General features: G+C 39.9%; 4 protein-coding genes across 4 annotated transcripts; 3 read left to right on the forward strand and 1 right to left on the reverse strand.

The window, feature by feature from the left end:
* Nucleotides 1–877: 877 nt before the first annotated feature.
* On the forward strand, nt 878–3,396 carry LOC129802292 (DNA-directed RNA polymerase III subunit RPC7-like). Its single transcript, XM_055848007.1, has 3 exons — nt 878–1,214; nt 1,275–1,403; nt 1,467–3,396. The coding sequence occupies exons 1-3, from the start codon at nt 1,059–1,061 to the stop codon at nt 1,842–1,844; spliced, it is 663 nt and encodes a 220-aa protein (XP_055703982.1). The 5' UTR covers nt 878–1,058; the 3' UTR covers nt 1,845–3,396.
* Nucleotides 3,397–9,409: 6,013 nt separating this feature from the next.
* On the forward strand, nt 9,410–15,576 carry LOC129802295 (exocyst complex component 1). Its single transcript, XM_055848009.1, has 3 exons — nt 9,410–11,296; nt 14,581–15,091; nt 15,154–15,576. The coding sequence occupies exons 1-3, from the start codon at nt 9,561–9,563 to the stop codon at nt 15,499–15,501; spliced, it is 2,595 nt and encodes an 864-aa protein (XP_055703984.1). The 5' UTR covers nt 9,410–9,560; the 3' UTR covers nt 15,502–15,576.
* On the reverse strand, nt 15,563–16,268 carry LOC129802297 (uncharacterized). Its single transcript, XM_055848011.1, has 2 exons — nt 16,138–16,268; nt 15,563–15,871 (listed from the first exon to the last, which is right to left on the reverse strand). Exons 1-2 carry the CDS (start codon nt 16,181–16,183, stop codon nt 15,636–15,638), a joined length of 282 nt encoding a protein of 93 aa, XP_055703986.1. The 5' UTR covers nt 16,184–16,268; the 3' UTR covers nt 15,563–15,635.
* A 12-nt stretch (nt 16,269–16,280) lies between these two features.
* Nucleotides 16,281–22,411, forward strand: LOC129802293 (golgin subfamily A member 2). The gene is made up of 3 exons (XM_055848008.1): nt 16,281–16,445; nt 16,603–17,934; nt 21,091–22,411. The coding sequence occupies exons 1-3, from the start codon at nt 16,395–16,397 to the stop codon at nt 22,330–22,332; spliced, it is 2,625 nt and encodes an 874-aa protein (XP_055703983.1). The 5' UTR covers nt 16,281–16,394; the 3' UTR covers nt 22,333–22,411.
* Nucleotides 22,412–22,464: the final 53 nt, after the last annotated feature.

A 22,464-nucleotide genomic window follows, 5' to 3' on the forward strand; every position in this document is an offset into this window, starting at 1 on the left:
CTCAAGTGTCAAAATGTGACGGTCTTCACATTTGTGAGGAAAAAAAACAGAACAACGACGTTTACTGTTCTTGCCCCAGTATTTAATCACTCCAATCACTGAGTAATTCTTTTGCGAGCTTTTTAGTGTGATATTTGATAAATTTTCCCCACTCTTGTTCGAAAATTAGTATAAAAATTCGAAATTGAATTTGAATTCTTCGAATATCATCGACTTTTTGTGCAAATAGAGTTCCATTTACCTTTTATCCAAGACACTATTGGAGAATCAAAATCTACTTCTATTTGGGCTCAATCACGTCAATTTTTTTTCTTAAAAAGCAATTTTTAACCAAAATTGCTTCTAGTGTGCAGAGATGGTAGACACCAAATTATTGCTGAATTTTGAAAAAACTGTTTCTAAAAAAAATTAATCGTTGCTTGGAACAGCTTTTTATTGTATAATTTCCTCGTTTCCCATATTAATAATTTTTGTATAGCCGTATATTTTCATTACTACAACAATTGCTGATATGATGAGGAAATTACGTTAATTGTTGATCCAAGCGACGAAATGCAGATCCACCGTAATACAACAGATTTACAACTTTTTTACAACAGATAGGTAAGTATTTTTATAAATCACACTTTGTAAAATCATGAACCCCAACTTATTCAATAGTAAAATGAGTAAAACAATAAAAAACCACTTGGAAAATGAAAAAAATTTCTGGTTCGTACCGGATCAAAAATTTGAAAGTGCATGAAGCTTATGCTTAATGCTTCTGCTTCATACACAATTGATAATAAAAACCCATTATTAATAAAATATTGTCAAATTAGAGTGACTAAAAGAGAGAATTTGTTGGAAATATACTTCTTTTGCTTGATTTTTGGCATATTAATTATTATTTTGTAGCAGAAATTAATATGATTTTCATTGCAGCATATGCAGCATTAATTGTTTACCCATTTCGACCACGTGGTGCTGTTGACAGGTTTTACTTGAGAAGTTTCACTTTTCGTGTTTATATTTTGGTTTCTTCAGGAATTGAAGCCTTTTAGTGAATTTCCGTGAAAATGGGTGGTCGTGGAAGAGGCCGAGCCACTTCCTCCTTCACCCAGGAACAGCTCCAAACCCTGGGTTGTGTGGGAAAGGATCTCCAGACGATTGATCGAACCCTCGTGCCTCCTCCACTTTTTCCAATGCTTCCGACAAAGCCCGTGGCACTTGATGTGAGATTTTCAGTCTTTCGTCTGTTTTCTCGTAATTTACAAAGTGTCCTTTGTTTCCAGAACACTTCTGAGAGACAGTACAAGGTACTGTGGAAGGAGGACTTTATTGCATACCTCAGGGATTCGCCGTATTTCACGAAAACCAAGACTCCGGAACAGAAAGTGCAGCGATACTCCGATGCTTACATTGTAAAAGGATTTCTGTGGGCAGGTGTTTTTTGGGAAAAATCACAGAGAGTAATTTATTTGCAGGATGAATTGGAAAACACTTCAAAGACGCGGCAGAAGGGTGAATTCCTCTGGGACACAATGCCACAGGAATTGCGTCCGAGTGGGAAGAAAACAAAGAAACGGAATGTTCCGGAAGGGGTTACTGTGATAAAGAAGCCGAAAACTGTGGATATTGTGGAGAAATTGAATCAGCTGGAGAAATTGGAGCAGGCTACTGAGAGGACGAAGATCAAACAGGAGCCAGAGAGTGACAATGAGAATGCAGAAGAGGAAGAACATGAAGCTGAAGAATACGACGAGGAAATGGATGATGAGAATGACTATGGGAACAATTACTTCGACAATGGGGAGGCATTCAATGAGGAAGATGATAATCTGGACGATGGGCCAATTTATTAAAATATTCTTCACAAAATTTCATTTTTGTTTTCTTTTCTTTCGGATTGTCAGTCCGGATCCTCTTGACAGAGGATCATATTGCTGACCCCGCTGAAATCTTCCCGGAAACCCAAATGGAAGGCATTTAAATCCGTGAAATTTTGAATTTGAAAATCAGCTGGGGCCGTATCCCGAGCGTATCTCCTCTTTGTGAGAGAAGATTTTACGCGAGCTTCTCTCCGTGACATTTTCTCCTATTTTTCCCACCTGCCTGCTCTCCGTATCCACGAATATCGGAGAGAATCAGGTGAGATTTTCGTGTGGAAATCGTTTTTTGACATTCCGCGCGTTGTTTGGTCACAAAAAAACTGAATAGGGGAAAGTGGTCTGCCTTTGAATGCGGCAGCCTTTGAATTTTGTATTTTTTTTCATTTTTCGTTAAAGCATAAATTCTTTTTTATTAACTATTAGATAGCTATTCATAATCCTCACAAGTTATTAAAAAATGCAGACCCTAGCTCTTATTTTCTAGGTGCTAGGGCAAAAAAACGAAACTAAGCTCTAAACTGTAATTTTGATGTTCCACAATTCATATGTTTTTTCATAATCAAAATAATTTTTCGAACAAATCTTCTATTGTGAGTCATAGAAGGTTATTCTTGGATGGTATTTCTCCAAATACATTTTGATTCAGATAAGACAAATTTTGTGGGTGATAAAAGTTTGCAAATATTGCTCTGCGGCAGCCTTTGAATCTTAATGTTGTGTGCCTTTGAATCCTCTCTTTCCATACATTGAAACATCTGACTGCTTCCTGTCCGGGAGCAGAATAGAACTCCTACTTTATTCCGACGAATGTCATACAAATACTTAATTAAGAATATAAATAGGTTATTCAAAGATCTAATCATAAAATGGCCACAACTGTTTTCTTATTCACGAGAGCTGAAACAAAATAAAACTAAAATAATAAACAATTTGGAAAATGATTGGTATCAAACTCAAAATATTAGATAAATAATAAAAAAAAAGTTTGAAATTCCTGCCCAGTTTATTAAGAAAAAAACTTCATTGAAATTTATTAGGTGTGATTCCTTCTAATCACACCTATTGTAATCATCAGATTTTCTCAAAGTGCTCCGATCGAGCTGAAATTCACAGGGTATATGTTTTGAACATCCCTGATGTCGAAAATCATAAGCCGGCAATTTCGGGTCCGGCTGCCGTCCGGCCGTCCGTAGTACGCAATATCTCTGGTTAGGATAGAGATATCTTCATAATTCTTTTTTTTGATTTTAAATATATCTACGCGCGCGTACGACGATTTCTGTGATATTACTTTTTTGAAAAACTGGTTCTAAACCGATTAAAAATCACGTTTTGTAGTTTATCTCGAAATCTAAGCATGCGATTTTGATTTTTTTATGTTTATGTTGTAGTCCAGAAAATTTAGACCAATTTAAAAAAAAAGAAATTAAGACATTCGTCGAACGGTTCTCGAGATATTTCACTTTAAAGATTTCAATTTTAAGAAAATTTGCTATTAGCGTCAGGCGGGAAAAAAAGCGGGAGAAGCGGCGTCGAACAAGCTTTCCCCATATATAAATTAAAAAGACTTGTTGTTTCTTTGGACACTCGACGAAGAGTGATTTATTTATTCAAATCAATCTCAGCCCTAGGGCAGAATTCTTTATTTTTCCCACATCCGCTGCTTGGCGTCACATTCGCACGGGCGAGGGTTTCTGCTGATCAAGCGTCTGCAGAATGCACGCTTTATCAGAAGAAACCCTATATCCGTGCGATGCAAGACCAATGCAGGGATGTGGGTTGGCGCAAGATTGCGCGCGTTGCTAACTGCTCCCCCTCTCAAGCTTGAGCGTCCCCGCTCAATGCAGCTTCACCAGATTCTCCTGAATTGTTCGTCTCCCTCAGCGTTCTTTGCACGAAGAGGTTTATCTGCTCCCCAGACATCACTCCAGGGCCCTCGCGAGATTGTTTAACTCCTCGAAGCATCGGAATGATTTCCTTACGGGCCAAAATCGTGCATACGATCAGAAGAACAATAACGACTGATGTCAACGAGATCCATGCTGTTCTATGGCTAACTAGGTCGTCCGCTATGGTACCCAACCTTTCGGTATTTTCCAGGTGTAAGTGTTTTAGGTACGGAAGGGTGATCTTGTTGACTTCTCTGGTGATATTGATGGTTGCATATCTTGACGGTAGGGGTTCTCTGCTTATAATTTTCTTAGGCTTCGCAAACTGCTGATCACCTATCTGGATGGCTTCCTCGTGGATGACAAGGTACGTTCCTTTGCGGAGAGTCTCATTCTGGTTCCTTGTAGAGACTGTTACGCTGGCGTCGTTAATTATGACAAGTCCGTCGGTTACCAACTCGACCGCTTCTCCATGACGCGACGAGATCACTTCGCAGGATGCTGAATGGTTATTCAACAGAGAGAGTGCGCAGGAGGCCCTTACTAGTTCTTTACAAAAATTGATTTGAATAGCTTTCCTACAATCTGTCAAAGGAACATAATCTGAGCGACATTTTCCAATTTTCCTGGTCTCTAAGTTCAAATATGAATTATTAAAAATAACTGGATAAAGGATCACATTGTCGCAAATGTTTTTGATTTTAGGAATTAGAACCAAATACTTAATAAAAGACTCATTTTGAAAAACTTTAACTTGTGAAACTGAAAGAATTTCTGCTAATGTTAAAGTGGTTTCCTCAACCTCTGTAATTTTTTCAAGTTCAATGTTACTCAATAGAATTGGATTTATAATGTTTAAACGAGCCAAACTAATTGATGTTACTAAATTGTTCAGGAATTCAATCACAGCTCTATTCCTGGTTAAAATTACTTCAGAAGTATGCTTTTTTTCCAAATTTAGAATGTTATTATTCCTAGTTACCTCGTTAAGTCTATTCGTGAGCTCATTGATCTTGTCCTGAAGATGAGTATTTATCTTTAATTGCTGATTATTATTTTGAATAAGAGCTTTCTCTTTAAGCAATACATCTTCAAAATCATCATGACTTGGAACACCCGTTATAAACTTTAGAGCGTCTCCCAAAAAATCAAAAGCACGTCTAGTTCTTTTTAAGTAAGGTTTCCTAAGAATGCTAAGTAATTTTAAAATTTCTTCCGCGTCATTTTTGATGAATGTAGAGACACTATCAACGTCAGAAAAATCATTTTGCAATTGACAATTTTCAAAAGCGATTTCCTCAAATAGTGTCAAATTGACGGTGTGATCCAAGTAAAGAGATTCCTTGTACAAACCTACTTTCCCTTCATGAATGGGAATGTAAGGGGATTTCGTGTATTCAATTACTTTGAAGGCCTGTACAAGCCATATCCAGTGTCTAAAAAAAAAGGATAAAAGCGAAAAGTAAACTTACTTCCAATGAATAAACTTAGATTTAAGGAGATTAAAAGATGAAACTTATTTGATGCTACTGACAAGAGAATATACTCGTCAAAAGGAAATGTTTAAATCAAAAGATAAAAAGGAAAAAATTACTTAATATTACTTTTATGGATTATTAACCCTCGGGTTGTCTTGATTTTGGTTCCTAAGTCTTCCAAAACCACTACCGGACTGAATAAGCTGGTAAGCTTATTTCCTACTCGACGCGTAGTTTTGACGTATACCTTTTTACCTGGATCGAACACACGATGCATTCTTTGCCGATTGTGAGATTCTAAGACTTTGCCTTGTGCAGCTTTGATTCTGTCTGACACTTGTTTCAATCGGTCGGGGGAAACAGAATGAATGATATCAATTGGGCATTCCCCAGTGACGCTGTGAATAGATCGATTGTACTTGTCACAAGCCAATAAGAAAATCTCAACCGTATCCATAATTCTGTATTCGAGTGCAAGGCATCTAGCTATCTCTGCCAGTGTGGAATGGAATCTTTCTACCTGTCCATTGCTTGAACTGTGAAATGGTGGAACCTTATAATGGTTAACTTGAAAATGGGTCCGGAGAAGAGCCTTAATTGTTTCAGAACAAAGAGCCCTTTCGTTATCAGTAACAAGCAGCTCTGTTTTCTTGAAAAAACTCAAAATTCTTATCAAGGCTGGCTTTATATCTACAAGTGAACGCGAGGAAATGGGCTCGATTAGAGCGAATTTGGACAATTTGTCTACACAAGTCAGAAATTGAGCCTGATTAGTGGAGAAAATGTCAACGTGTAAGATTTCTCCAACTTTAGTAGGGATAGGAGTTTCACGAATAGGTTCCACGATAGGCTTCCGCTGATATTTAGATCTCCAACAGATGTCACAGCTGGAAATGAATGCTTTGACCTGCTTTGAAATATTTGGGAAGAAGTAGGATTGAAGTATTTTCGTGGAAACGTCTTTATAGCATCTGTGGGCTCTCTGATGTTCTTTCGCGATTATGTCCGATTGGTCATCAGGATTTGTCACGTCAATTACTAAGGACTTGCAATATAACACCTTTGAACCTGGGAATTCCTTCTGTAGATAATCTTGAAATATAGCCAAAACAGATAACTCACAATGAATGCCATTGTTCACGGAAGGGTTAATAGATTCCCTCAATTTCGTTATAAGGAATTCCTGATCTTTAAAACCGATGGTGTGCCTCAAGAATTTTTTAAACAAAATTTTCCTTCGATAGAAATTATCGTTTCCGGGAGCGATAACGATTTGATTCTTGAAACAATTTACGGGATGAGGACTTGACCGAATAAAATCGGAAAGGGACTTTTCACTATGCACAGTGTCACCTGACTCGGAAACGTCCATTTGGGACAGTGTTTCCTCCTGAGCAGCCGTCGTTCTGGACAATGTTTCGTCCTGGGAGGCAGTAGATTCACAAGAGTTATGAGAATCCTGAGACTGTGTCGGAGCTGATGAATCAGAGTCATCTATACCATGCATGAATTGTCGAGACAAGGCGTCGGCGACGATATTTTCCTTGCCGGGCTTATAATGAAAAGTCGGAGCATATTCCTCAATAGCGGCTTGCCATCGCTTCATTTTAGCATTCGAGTTACGATGTGACATTGCAAATGTCAAAGGTTGATGGTCAGTGAAAATATTAACACCTTTGCAGGCGTAAAGGTAATTTCGAAGTTTTTGAAGGGACCAGAGAACAGCTAACATTTCCCTCTCATTAGTTGCATAGTTCTCTTCAGCTTTGGAAAGTGTTCGTGACACAAAAGTAATTGGCTTTCCCTTCTGCGAGAGCACAGCTCCAATTGCAGTGGAGGATGCGTCTGTGGTCAAGTCGAATGGTTGATTAAAGTCGGGTTGAAAAAGTAAGACATCCTCGGATGCAAGAATCCGTTTGACTTTCTCAAAAGATGCTTTAGCATCATTGTCCAAGGTTATTTGTATGTTTTTGGATTGTCTGGCGCTAACATTACCGTTCTCGCCACGCAAGTATTTTGTAAGCGGTTTCACAAGAGACGCATAATTCCTGACAAATCGCCTGTAATAACCGGATAATCCCAAGAATGCTCTTAAGGAGCGAAGTGTTCTAGGTTCTTCGTAATTTAAAATTGTTTGAACCTTCTCAGGAGAGGTTTTAATACCGCCTTCGGACACAAGAAATCCAAGAAACTCGACTTCCTGTTTGAAGAACTCGCACTTTTCTGGGGATACTCGCATATTAGCATCACATAATTTTCCCAAAATTATTTCAATGTCCTTGAGATGTTGTCCAATATCTTGAGAAAAAATTATAACGTCGTCAATGTAGACGTAGCACCGGACACCAATATCCTCCCGCAAAACGTCGTCAATCGCACGTTGAAAAATGCTCGGTGCATTCTTCCCTGCAATTTTCCAACTTCTAAATTTTCACTTTTTTGTTTTTTTTTTAATTAACTTTCAAGAAATTTTCACAAAGTTTATAGAATTAGAAGTGAATTTTATCACAACTACCACAAGTTTTCCACTAGTACGGTGGATTTCACGATGGGACTCTATAGTGATTTTACTCACTGTCCCTGCTCGGGCGCCAATTAAAAAGACTTGTTGTTTCTTTGGACACTCGACGAAGAGTGATTTATTTATTCAAATCAATCTCAGCCCTAGGGCAGAATTCTTTATTTTTCCCACATCCGCTGCTTGGCGTCACATTCGCACGGGCGAGGGTTTCTGCTGATCAAGCGTCTGCAGAATGCACGCTTTATCAGAAGAAACCCTATATCCGTGCGATGCAAGACCAATGCAGGGATGTGGGTTGGCGCAAGATTGCGCGCGTTGCTAACTTATATATAGCACTGTCTCACTCTCCCTTTCTCTCTCTCCCCCTCTCAACATGGTGAGTCTATATTTGAACCCGTCAAATAATTTCGTCAGATATCTTTAAGTTTTCTGCAGAAAATATCTACACATCTGCCGAAAATCTGACGAGAAATCTGTAGATATTCCTACGAATTGTATTTGGGCTTGGGACAAAATTCGTCAGAAATTTTTGCAGATTTTCTGACGAATCCTGGTGCATACTCTGACGAATTCTTGTAGATATTTGGCCGATTTTCTGTAGATTTTTCTACATTCCAGACAGATGTGTCAGAAAAGATGAATATTTTTCACTGAAGTTTGCAAAATTCTATAGAGTTATTCTTAGTGATATCACAGTGTTTATATAAAATAAAGAATTCTGCGACGCCATGTTATAAGTAGAGAATAGTGAAGTGAAAACTTTAAGCAGAATGTCAACCTAAATTTCGTGTTTTTGTATCATTCAATTGGCGATTTTTAAGAAATTATTATTTTTGCTCGCAACTTTTTACTTATCTAAAATGTGTACTCGGTAATACTTGTTAAGCAGAGCATACCATTTTCTTTATAACTTCTACAGTTTCTTCATAAATCAACAATATTTTTGTGAAGTAATGGAGGTTATGCAGATTTTCTAGGGAGAAATTCTGCCGAGAATCTGCAGATTTTCTCTGAAAGTACTAGAATATACCGTTAAATTTCAAAAAACATCCGAGTAAAATCGGCAGGTAGAGTATAATGATTTGACGGGAAGATTTGTATCACGGTCCGCGACGTCTTTCGCGGATCTTCGTGAGGCGCGAATTTTTTCGCGGATTTTCGCGGGGCGCGTAATTTTTCCGAGATAATCGACTTTAAAGATTTTCAGACACTTTTATGCATTTCTCATCCAATTTTCCTCATTAATAACGATAATAAATTACATACAATTTAAACGAAATTTGCATTATTTATGCATAAATATCGCTCAAGTTTGCCACAATCCGAATTTGCAACGAAGGAATCGCACCTCTATAAGCTGATCTAGGCTTATCACTGGTTTATACATAAATATACGAAAATTGTATTTATTAAGTGAAATAATCATTTAAAAACCATTTAAAACTTAAAAAAAAACGCGATATTTTAATTTATTTGCCTATTTCTATGTAAATTAATCAAACTCTCACCGGAAATACTACTCGAGAATTCTCTCCGGTTTTTCATGAGAAAATTTCCAATCGAAAATTTCGTGGATATCAAATAGGTGAGTTCCACACGGAGGGTTGGTTTTTCCTACAAAATCAAACTCTCACATCTGGAGGATACGGCCCCTGGTGGCGAAAATGGCGAAAGGTGACGTCATCTGTCAGTCGTAGTGTTTTTGTTTGGGAAAATCGCGTGAAAATAGTGTGCCAGTGAGAAAAAGGGGCGTAATAAGTGAGAAAAAAGTTTTCCCGGGAGTGCTAAAGGGAATCCTGCGATGGCCGGGATAAAGTACATGCTGCAGAAGGAGGTTTTTGAGTCAGACGAGCGAATCCTCTCAGTTTGCAATGTCACAGAGCTGTACAAGAAGAAGAAGAGCTCGTACCTTACCATCGTCTCAGCTACGCGTTCCCGGATGACCCAGGTAACCCTGTCCCAGGTGAAGCAGTACGATAAGGGTGTGTACAAGAAGAAGCGCACATGGACGCTGGAGGAAGTGAAAGTGGTAGATGGGAAGCATGATTCGCCGGAAACCCATGAGCTGGACATATCGCTGGAGAAGCAGTACAAGTGGTTTGCTGTGAATCTGCATGAGAGGCAGAACTTCATCACGGTGCTGTGGAAGCAGATAAATAAGCATGTGGCTGGAGAGAAGGCCATCTTCAAGAACATTCCCAAGGCCTGGCTGACGGAGCAGTCGCCGGAACGTGTGGTGCGGGAGAAGAGTGACAGTGTGAATGAGGAGGAGTGTCCGGAGGATGCTGAGGCATATGAAGAATTCCATGCGCTCACGGACAAGGAAGAGATGCATCTTCAGAGCCTAATTGGTGAGTGCAATTTTGCCATTAGCGATGCTGAGCAGTTTATGGAGCAGCTGGGCAGAAATCTCCAGGAACTGGACGGAGCCAATGTCCAGAGTGTCCTGGCATCGGAGAAGCAAGTCAATGCTCTGATGGAGCAGATAGAGACGGCAATAGCTGAAGCTGAGCGAGTTGAGGAGCGCCTGGATGCCTACGATGAGATTCTCTGTCACATCCGGGATACAATGGAGAAGATGGGCGAGAAGAATACGATGATTGAAGTGGCCAATGCCAATAATATCAAGTTGATGGTGGAACTGGAGAGGATTGTGTCACAGCTGGATCTGGCGCATGCCCATCAAGTAGCCCTCACAGACACAGATCTCACATCTCCAAATGGCCTGGCAGCAGCCATTGCAGCCGGAAGAGCTCTCCAAACGTCCATGAACAGTGACATTGATCCGGCTCTCTTGCGCCTGACTGCTGTCCAGGATCAACGGAAGCGCTTCGAGAAGTGGAAGGCAAAATTCTCTCAAACCATCAGCCGGCATCTCAATAACATGTTCATCCATCTGGGAAATGATCTGGGCGAGGGACAGGGCAGTGAAGCCTTCCTCCCGAAGCACACATCTGTCCACAGAGAACTCTCAGCCTATGCAGAGCTCATGCACTGGCTCAAGTCCATGGACAGAAAGGCCTACGATCAACTGGCAAAAGTCTACACTAGTTCCCTCAACAAAGTCTACGACCGGGAGATCCGTCACTTCTTTGACCAGGCCCGGCAGCAGGTCATGCGAGAAGATGTGGCAGCGTCCACGAGTGCCACGCGTGGCAAGCAGCTGCTCCAACCTTATGGCATCATCGGCGTCAATCGGGATCTCTGGGCACCGGGAATTGAAGCAGCTGAGCGACAGAAGTTGGATGGGATCCTGGAGAAAGTTTTGGGAGATCTAGAGCCCGTGGCTCTCAGTGAGCAGCTTTTCTGCATCTCCTTCTTCCAGATGGACGTCCTCAGTCCGACTTCTCGCAACACTCAGACCACCCTGGAAGCTGTGGCGGAGCGGGAAGATGCCGCTGTGATTGTCTCGCCGCCGCAGAAGAAGATCGACCGGCAGATCAATGAGGAAGTGCGCAAGATGATGACGGAGCTGTTTGCATGCCTGGAACCTGAGCTCAACAGCTTCATCCAGAGCTTCGAGAAAGTCGACAGTTTGTAAGTACCGTACAAATATTTTTTTCACAGCTATTGCAAATGATCCAATTAGGCCAAGAGGCTTCTTTTATTCTTTCTTTTCGGTCAAGAGTAACTCATTTCGGGGAACCCGGAGAATCCACGGGGAATTCAGGGTCAGGGAACTCTCCAGTAACCCGGAGATCCCGTACATTTTTCAATGAATTCACGGGGAACCCATATATTTTTCAGAGAATTCTCAGGGAAGCCGAGAACCCCATAAAAATTACCTACCATTCCTGGTGTAAAAATATTCACAGCTATTGTAAATGATTGAAAAGTCTAACATATGTGATTAGGCAAGACCCTTATACAAGTACAGTAGACTCTCGCTAATTCGGTTCTTTTAAGATCGGACTACTTTTTAATTCGGGCAGCAGTTAAATTTGAAAAAAAGTGTGTTGACATTTTTCAAGTTTGATTATGATTATCAAATGAAGCAAATATATTTAAATTTACCATGGTTTGTCTTAGTTTTGATGTGATTTTGCATTATCAAGAGATTTTCATGATATTTACAATGTATTTGAGTACGTAAACTCAATATGTGCATGCAGATGAATAAAAAACCGTTTCATTTCACAAAGTTTGTCGCCCGTATTTTTCTCTAATTCGGGTGGCATTTTGGTCCCAAATGCCCGAATTTGGGAGAGTCTACTGTAGCAAATACTAAAAATCTTAAGTTTTATCCATAACCTTTCTGAAAACGGAAGATTTTTTAGGATTCAAAAATATTTAAGGGCAATTGATCTGTCAGATTTTGAAAAATAACATCCTTTGGGAACTTTTCTAAATTTACTGAAGATCATTTTACAGCAATTATGTTATTATTATTATTAATCGTGTCGAGATTTCGCCGGTTGCCTCAGCAGCTGTGCTAACTGCATCTGCTTTGTGTCTGCATTCATTGCAAACGCCGCGCAGCGATGCGTTGCTTACTACGAATGCTGACACAAATCAAATGCAGTTAGCACAGTTGCTGAGGCAACCGACGATTTACAAGGTAATCATTTTACAATGACAATTCTCGTAGTGGAAAAATAGACCGCCCAGGAGAGCCTTCCCGTGGTGTGGATGCTTCTTCTATTCTCTCGGAGTTGTCGGGCGAAGGCCGTGCATTATATTACGTTATTATTACAGTAGACTTTCCCAAATTCGGGTATTTGGGACCGAAATGTCAGACGAATTAGAGAGAAATTCGGGCATCAAATTGTTTGAAATGCAACGATTTTTTGTTTTAACTGTAAATTTCATGAAAGCCCCTTAATAATGCAAAATAACATCACAAGTGAGATAAAGCATGGCAAATTTGAGCATATTTGCTTCATTCGATAATGATAATCCGAACTCGAAAAATGTCAAAAAAGTTTTTTCAAATTTAACTGCTGCCCGAATTAAAAAGTAGCCCGATGTTAAAGGAGCCGAATTAGCGAGAGTCTACTGTACATGTGAAAATTGTCTAAATCAAACATTCAGAACTACGTGATGCCCCTGTTCAGAACTGAATGTCTGATGGCTGAATGTCTGTCAGCACTGAATGAGCCCGGCTTGACTCACGACTGTGAGTCAAGCCGGGGATCTATCCACCCAGGAGCCAATCAAACAATAAAAAATAAAATGAGGAAATAGCTAAAGTTACATGTGATATTGGTAAGATTAAGATTTACAAGTGAACAAAAAGATAAAAAATTCTTATACGATCATAAATAAGGAAAAGGAAAAACCCAAGAAACAATTTTTTCTCAATATAGTTTTATAGAATTCCCGAATCATGGCTTATCAGAAAGTCTCAAAGAACGATTTGCTTAAATAACGCTTGTAGACTACCTAAAATAGTCGTTGAGACCTTTATATATTAAAAGTGGCGCACCATTAAGGGGCTCAAGTGAATCTATGAGCATTACTGTGAAAGGAAAATGAAGAGTTCTATGAGACAATCTTATAAAACATCTATATATCTTCTGAGAGAATGCTTATACAACAGTCTAAATTTAATATTATAAATGTGTAAACGGATATGAATATTCTTTTTTGCTTTTATACATATTTATCTAATTCTATTTTATGTAATTACAATTTTTTAATCTAATTTATCATGTTTAGGAATTTATGAGTTCACCATTTCCGCCATTGCAGAGATACAAAGATGGTCGCTGTAGTTGTGCCGCGACGCGAACCCACGTAAATCCATTTTGTCCCTGTAAATAATCTGCTGAACGCGTTTTCTTTATTAATATCCATTAATATCCAATCGGTATATGAAGAAACGTCTCCCAACTTCGTCTCGACTGAATTTTACGCTTATTTGTAAATTTTTAAGACTGTTATGAGCATGCTACAAGTCTTTAATAGATCCAAGGCAAATTTAAGGGGAAATGAGAGGAAATTCATTCAATAAGAGTAGATTTGCTGTATTATGATAATATTTTAAGGTAGAATTGTGCTCTGATATAGTGATTATGAGTGCAGAATCAAGAAAAATAGGAATTACTAAGTTTTACAGCATCTTCTTAAAGAATGCCTCACATTCTTTGTCTTTTTCTTCTTTTTTTTACAAACTAAAAAGGTGCAAGTGCCACTGAAGGACAAAAAATAATGAAAATAGTGGTGCAAACTGATTTTGTTTGAGGAGATCATGATATTTTTCACGTGGCAAAAAGTGTTTGTGTACTGAAAATATATGATTCTTCTATAACACTATTTGCAGAGCAAATATGAGAACAAAAATGAAACTCGAGAGGTTTTTTTTACACAGTATTTGCATTGTTGGGCACTCAATGGGTCAAGTCGTAGAGCACTCGCTCTATGATGCAAATGTCCCGGGTTCGAATCCCCTTTCGGTAACCAGGAATTTTTCTGGCGTTAAAGGTGTTCGGATTGCATCCAGTGAGCTTCGCTGCATTTGATTCCACGGGCCATGGGACTGACAACCTCATCCCGTACAAGAAAAAAATAATAATGCATGTCTAGAAATCCCCTTGAGGAAAGGCCTCCATGGAATGTTGCGCCAGCATTATTATTATTTGCATTTTCGGTTTGATTTTTGAAGAGATTTATCTGATAATTTTTAGTTTTTATGAACAAAATTAATTTTTCATTATTTACATAATTTATTAGTCAATTTATTTATATTCTCTATTGGATAAAATCGATAAAATAGACTAAATTTAATTGCATTTAAACTTTAATTCAATATTTCGATTAGGTCACATTTAGAATCTCTCCTGGAATAAGCTAATTCAGGTTTATATCTTATTTTTTTAAAGCTACTCAATGTACGTGCTCGTGAGGTTGTCCCAGCACGTGATGTCTGCCCAGGATGCCCATTCCTTCCTCAGTATGACTTTTGCTTCTGCCCTCGTGCACGTGAAGCGGAACTTTGACAAATTCATGCAGACGCAGCTGCAATCCGTGCGTGAGGCCAGAGTGCCCAAGAGGTCCAAGTGTGGCCTCTTGCCGTACGTGGAGAACTTTGAGGAGTTTGCCACGAGTGCTGAGAGGATTTTCAAGAAGAGCGAGCGCAGGGCAGATCTCGATAAGTGGTACACGCAGCTGGTGGCCACAATCTTTGAAGCAATTCCAAATCACGCCCAGGAGCATTCAAAGACGCCTCGACAGGTGGTCAACATGGAGAATTATCATCATATGCATTCCCTGCTGGCGCAGCTGAAGGTAGCTGCGCTGGATGGGCAGAAGAAGGAAGCCAAGATGCGCTACAAAGAAGCCCTGGATGCCTATGTGACCAAGTACTTTGGGCGCCCGTTGGAGAAGCTCAATGTGAGTTTCTTTTTTTTATTTCAGGGGGTTTTTGAGTGTGAGATATCTGTGTTTGCTTGTAGCTCTTCTTCGAGGGAGTACAGCTGAAGGTGCAGCAGGGAGTGAAGGAGCAGGAGATTAGCTATCAAATGGCTTACTCCAAGCAGGAATTGCGAAAAGTAATCGCACAGTATCCAGCCAGGGAGGTTAAAAAGGGTCTGGAGAGTCTGTACAAGAAGGTGGAGAAGCATCTGTGTGAAGAGGAGAATCTCCTGCAGGTGGTCTGGAGGGCAATGCAGGAAGAATTTATCGCTCAGTATAATTTCCTTGAGGAAAGAATTCAACGGTGCTATGCTGGGGCAATGATCACCCTGGATTTCTCGATTGATGACATTCTTGAGTTTTTCTCAGAAATTGCTCGATCCCATTGAGGATTTCTGGTCAGGATCTGGTTTATCTATTTATCATCCCTTTCCGGAAATAAAACAAAGCTGGCATTTTACCAAGAATTTATTTCAAATACTCTCTCTGACATGAACTAGGTAGCTTTTAGGACTAACAGGATTTACTCGTAGGTATCTGGTGGGGACCAGTTGAAGTGCAGCAGACCACTTTCCTTGGCCACTACCATTGTTCCTGCAAAGGTGACAATTCCAATGATGAGAGCACGATTGTATCTAGCCTGTCGCCTGGCATGGAGCTCGAAGAAGTCCCCCTGGGGTGTGGGCAAGTCATTCATCGTAGAGGGAGCATGAGGATTCTTCCCATGGTAGCAACGAGCAGAAACTGCCCTACCCTTCACTGTAAGAAATTTGAGGTTAGAATATAATTCTTTCTATTTTTCCCATGAATCTCTTTTATTTTGTGGAAGAAATACTTGGAAAATTTGGGAGTCTTCCCACTAAACACATCTCAGTGTGAAAAATCTTGAGGAATTTGCATTTTTCCGGGGAAAATTGCTTGAACTGCTCCTTTCCGGGAGAGTTACATAATCTCAATTTTACATTCAAAAATCTGGTTTATATCCCAAGATTTTGTGGAGTAAATCTTCCCAGAAGGTTACTTACAGCTCTGGGCAGCTAATCTCGCGAGGGCTGAACGGGCACCAAGCATTTTCACCGAGTTTTTCGCGAAAAATAGAACTGCGGAAAACCTTTAGAAAAATCTCACTTTGACAGCAATAATGTGAAGTTGGCTGTGATTGCAGTTTTGCAGAACATTCAGCAGGTGGCACTGAGTGCTGTGTTGTTTTTCTGGGTGTTTTGTGTGATTTCTCGTCGGATGATTTTCACGATTTTCGCGAGATTTTCTCCAATTTCTCGCCATGTCGGACAATAAGAGCAAGGCTGAGAAGCTTGCCGATGGAAGGAAAAAGGTATTTAATTCCTACATCTTTCTATTTACCCGGTAAACTGGGTGAAAAAAATTCTGTTGACATTTGCGGTCCACGTCAGAGATTTTCATCGCAATAAAATTTGATGCAAAATACCGTGAAAAAATGCCTGAATTTTCTCCATTTTCTCCCTTTTCAGCTCAAGAAGTTCCAGTCGAAGCAGAAGAAGCCAAAAGCAGACGATGACAGAGGGGGAAATGAGCAAATAACCCCATCGGAAAATGGTTCTGAAGATCAAGTATCCATCAGTAGTGTTCCGGAAGTTTTTCCATCAGCTTCGGCAATTTTCCTGGCAAATGACACCCATGGGGCATCAGTGGACTTTCAGGGAGATATTTTGGGTGAGAAGAGTGTCTTAGTTGAAGAAATGGTGCCTCAAGAGCCTCTTCCGGAAGTCACAGGTAAAATTGCTGAAATGCCCCAGAATTTGAGTGTTGTGATGAGACCAGAACCACGGAGGACACCTCCGCATCGGGAGAGTCTCAAGGATGAGCTATTTACCTTGCTTGACAGTGAGAAATCGCGAATTGTTGAGTTAGAGGGTCGTGTAAGGGAGCAATCGGAAGTGATTGAGGGGCTGAAAAAGCAGATTGAAGTTCTCAGAACAGCTCCTACAGCCCCATCGGATGAAGTAGCCCATCTTAGAGAACAGCTGCATTCCCATGTGCAGACTCTGGGTGTTCTTGTGGGCGAGAAGGCAGATTTAACGGCTCAATTGGGCAGTTTTCAGGTTCTTTTGACAGAAAAAGACCGAGAAATCGAGGAGCTTCAGGCAAAATTGAGTGCATCCCGGCATCAGGTGCAGGATTCCCGGGCAGAGATGGCCTATTTGAGGGAATCAATGCAGAAGTTTGAGCAGATGCAGCAGAATCTCTGCTCAGAAAATGAAAATGCGAGGGAAAAAGTGAAATTCTTAAAGGACAAATGCGAAGATTTGTCCGAAGAAGTTGCTCAGGTCAATCAGAAGCTTCTGCTGAAGACCAGAGAGTGCTCAAAGCTCGTTGAAGAGGCCAAAAAGCGTGATTCCGAACTGTCTCTCGCTCAGCTTCGTGTTGAGCAATTGTCAGCCGGAGATACCCAATTGGCTGATGGGAAAATCGAGGGAATGGCACAGCAGAGGCAGCTGCTGGAGCAGCATGTGGGAGAATTGTTGACACAAGTGGAAAAGATCACGGTGGAACGAGATCAAGCGGCAAGTCAGTATCAGAATTACGTGTCACAGCTCAACAGGGAGAGCACAAAGTTGATGCAGAAGGTGCAGGAGACGTCTCAGGAGAGGGATCAGTTGGCACGGAGGGAGGCTGAATTGGTGAAGCATGTGGGAGAGCTCGAGAGGCAGCTTCAGGCTCAAATAGCTCAGCCAAAGGCGCAGAGTCCTCAGCAGGAAGTGCAAAATGACGAAAGTGGGCAGAAGATTCAGGAACTGGAGAATTACTTGAGGGAGCTGCGTTTGGAGAATCAAAATCTCAAGGTCAGTTTCTCATTTTTTTTTAAATTAAAACAAAATCACGAAGAGTGATTCGCAGAGTGCTCGAACTCCATTTTCACAAAAAAATTGGCTAAAATCGAAAAAAAATCAGTAAATCCTTAAAGGGGATAGCAAGACCTTTCAAATAAATCCAATCTTGTCCAAATCGATTAGGAAATAAGCTGTTTTCAGAGTGATTTAAATTAAAAATTAAAAATTCCGAAATGGCGAATTATCTGCAAAAAAGAATGTGTTCAGGCAAGGATTACTATATTCTTGGATAGTAGGTAGACATTTTTGTGTCCCATAGTAGTGCAAACAAAGTGAATAAAAGTGCGAATAAAGACGTCGTACCCTTGCTTCTTGATATTCTCGAGACCGAAAGTCACTTAAATCCTACGTTTTCATTCCTCAGCATCAAATCGAATCATTCCCGGGTGCACATTTATTTGGTTTGCTTGCACTACTATGAGACACGAAAATCTCTACTATCCAGGAATATAGTAGTCCGTGGTTCCGAACTTTCTGCGAAATTCTAAATTCGTTGTCTTTCAATTAAAATTGAAAATAATCTAATTAAAATAAGCCACGCCCATTTGCACATGAGATGTCTACTCAAGAGTGAATTGTCACAGATATTCCAAAGATTTTAGCAAACAACACAAACCATTTGCCCAAGGAACGTTTATACGAAGGCAAAATTCTTTACATAAAACACGTAAATGCTTTTAGAAACACGGAAACGCATCCAGGAAACATAGAAATGTATCTAGAAACGCGAAATTGCGTTTAAGAAACATGGATGGGACATGAAAAAATTTAAAATCATAAAAACTATAAAAACTCTCCTAGAAATGCATTCAATAAACACGGAAATATTTTTTTAGAAGTAAGGAAATACATCCGAGAAACATGGAAATATTTTTAGGAACGAGAAATTGCACTCAAAATAGACATAAGCTATTCTAAAAATGCAGAATTGCATTCAAGAAAACACGAATACAATTTTAGAAAAGTAGAAACGCATTCAAGGAATACGAGAACAGTTCTAAAAGAGTGGAAACGCATCTATAACATGCAAAAATATTTCTAGAAACGTGAAAACAATTTTAGAACACGCAGGAATACCCCAAAAGCCCCTAAAGAAAAGTATGAATACTTTTCTACAGAGATGATCGAGGGGTATCGCATAAGAAGAGAAAATTGGCGTGCGTTTCCCGTTTTCAGAAACATGAGAAATATTTCTTTGTTTGTGTTTTTCTGTTTCTGTTTCTTTGTTTCTGTATCCTGTTTAGGTTTTTTTGTTTGTTTCTGTTACCTTGTTTCTCTTTCTCTGTTCCTGTTCCTTCATTCCTGTGTCTCTGTTTCTGTTACTTTATTTCTGTTTTTGTTTCTCTGTTTCTGTTTCTCTGTTTCTGTTTCTTTGTTTCTGTTGTTTTGTTTCTGTTTCCTTGTTTCTCTTTCTCTGTTTCTGTTTCTTTGTTTCTCTTTATTTGCTCCTCTTTTTCTGGTGTTTCTCTGTTCCTGTTCCTTTGTTTCTCTTTCTCAGCTGTTCGTTTGTTTCGTTTCTTTGTTACTGTTTCTTTGTTACTGTTTCTCTGTTTTTGTTTTTTTTTGTTTCTGTTTCTCTGTCTATTTGTTTCTGTTTTTTTTTGTTTTTGTTTCTCTGTTTCTGTTCCTTTATTCTTGTTTCTGTTTCTTTGTTTCCGTTTTTTTTCTTTTTGTTTCCTTGTTTCTCTTTGTCTCTTTCTTTGTTTCTCTTTCTCAGCTGTTCGTTTGTTTCGTTTCTTTTTTTTACTGTTTCTCTGTTTCTGTTTCTTTATTCCTGTTTCTGTTTTTTTTTGTTTCTGTTTCTCTATCTCTTTTTCTTTGCTTGTTTTTTTGTTTCTGTTTCTCTGTTTCTTTGTTTCTCTTTCTCTGCTGTTCCTTTGTTTATGTATTTTTTGTTTCTGTGTCTCTGTTTCTTTGTTTCTGTTTCTTTACTCCTGTTTCTCTGTTTCTGTGTTTTTTTCTGTTTTCTCTGTATCTTTTCCTTTGTTTCTCTTTTTGTTTTTGTTCCTCTTTCTCTGTTTCTGTCCCTTTATTTTTGTTTCTCTGTTTCTGTTTTTTTCTCTGTTTCTGTTTCCTGGTTTTTATTTATTTGTGTCTGTTTCTCTGTTTCTGTGTTTGTCTTTTTCTAGATTAATTATTATGACCTGCGCACAATAACTTTTGTTTATAAACATGTTTTCAAAATTTCCCATGAGAATGAGCGAGATGACTAGATCTAGATCTCACTCACTCTCATTGAAATGTCAATAACATGTTTACTAAACAAAAGTTATTGTGCGTTGGGCATTACGCGTAATGCTCAACGCACAATAATTTTTGTTTTGTAAACATGTTTTTGACATTTCAATGAGGGAAAAAGAAACCGAGATCTAGTCATCTCGCTCTCTCTTATGTGAAATTTTGAAAACATGTTTACAAACAAAATTTATTCTGCGTTGGGCATAACTAATGTTTTTTGGGTTAAATTTTTGCGATTTGTCCCGAAAAATAAGCGAAAAAATACGATGTAATGTGATTAAATTCCGTTCGAATAAAACCGGTAAAGTGGGCGCCCCTGATTTATTGATCTAAGAAACGCGAAAACATTTGTAGAAAAACAAAAATGCAGTCAAGGATCGTGAAAATTATAATGACAATACGTAATCTTAGTCCAAGAAACACGTGGGCGTTTCTATAAACATGAAATTGCATTGAAGAAACACACAATTTTAGAAAAGTAAAAACATTTTCAAAAAATCTCTAAACTTTATTTAAAAAGGTGATTAGATTTCTGGAATTGTGAAAAGGGTTTTAGAAAATGCAGAATCACTTGAAAGAAAAAATGGATTGTTTTTAGAGTAGAAGATACGAAATTGCCTTTAAGTAAAACGGATACGCAGTTTCTAGAAACAGGAAAATATGCCTAATAACGCGGAATTGCAATAAAAGTCGTAGAATTGCGGTTTTTAATCATTCTAGAAATAGAAAAGAGCAAAAAAGGGGAAAAACCAATATCTTTTCCATGTTTCTAGAAACACGAGTGAGCAACATGTCACTTTATTTTTTTTATGACATACCCCTCATCGAGGGTGAGGATTTTGACTGAAATATTGCATTTTTCTTTCGCAGGCATCCCTCTCCAAGGCTGAGGAGAGTTGCTTGAGAGTTCAGAGTCAGCTGGAGCAGAAGGTGACATCAATGTCTGAGTTGGAGATGAAGATTGAGCGCCTGGAGACATCGTACGTTGATCCATCTTCCCTGAGTGCGACCCTGGAGAGCGAGAAAGTGGCTGCTGCTCGTGCTGTGGCTCAGAATGTGGAGCTGAAGGCGCAGCTGGAAGAGATGCAGACGGCCTACGTGCAAATGACGCACGATAAGGCTGCCCTGATGGATCAGTTGCAGTCGGAGCAGCACCTGGGCAGGGAGATGAGAGGGAAACTGGATGGATGGGAGGACGAGGTGGGTGGATTGAGGGAGAAGCTGCACTACAAGGATGAGGAGATGATGAGGCTGTCGCATGAGAATTCGGAGTTGGAGAAGAAGACACTGCTGCAGAGTCAGGAGCTGGATCGGCTGAGGCATTGTGAGATGGGCCAGCAGACCAGCAATGTGCTCCAAATGGAGGTTCAGCGGCTGATGGGAGAGATTGGGAGGCTGGAAGAGAGGATCAGGAAGTACGAGGAGAAGAAAGAGAAGAAAGAGGAAGTTCAGGAGGAGAAGGAAGATGGGCAAGTTCAGGAAGTTTTAGAGAATGGGCAGAAGGAGAAGGAGGACGGTGAGGTGGAGGCAAAGATTCTGCCAACAGAAGAGGCCATGCAGAAGCTGGAAGAGCGCTTCCGGAGGACAATGAATGATATTGCGGAGTTGACGGAGGAAAAGCACAGACTTGAGCATCTCGTGACTCAGCTTCAGGGTGAGACGGAGACAATAGGGGAGTACGTGACTCTGTATCAGACTCAGAGGCAATTGCTGAAGCAGCGGGAGATCGAGAAGGATGTCCAGGTGCAGAGAATTGCAGCGGATAGGGAAGAGATGAGGCAGAAGCTCATTGAGCTGAATAGTTTGGTGGAATTGCTGCTGCGACAGAAGAATATTGACATTCCCACAGAGCTCAGTGGCTCTCTGAATGGTGATTCCCAGGATGAGGACCTGGTGAAACCCGCTTCCGGAAGTCCAGAGAATGACAATCAAAAAGTTCAGAGTGAAACACTTCAAGTGCCACAAGATGGACAGTCTGAGGAGACGGCAGAACGGATTCTCAGTCTCCTGTCGGAAATAAAAACCAGTAATCTGAACACGACTAATCTCGTGGTGCCTCCGGGAGTTGTTCATCATTGCTCCTGCTGTTCCGGAAAATTAATAACTGTGTAGATGGGTCGGGTTTCGCTTAATTTATTCGCTTAAAGCAAGTCACTACTCCCAAATAAACGTGCTGTATTTTTTATCACGATTCCCAGGCGTTTTTTTCTGGTCAGTAAATCTCCCGCCAATTTTTCCCTCTGT

This window comes from Phlebotomus papatasi, chromosome 2 (assembly GCF_024763615.1).
Source record: "Phlebotomus papatasi isolate M1 chromosome 2, Ppap_2.1, whole genome shotgun sequence".
NCBI lineage: Eukaryota > Metazoa > Arthropoda > Insecta > Diptera > Psychodidae > Phlebotomus > Phlebotomus papatasi.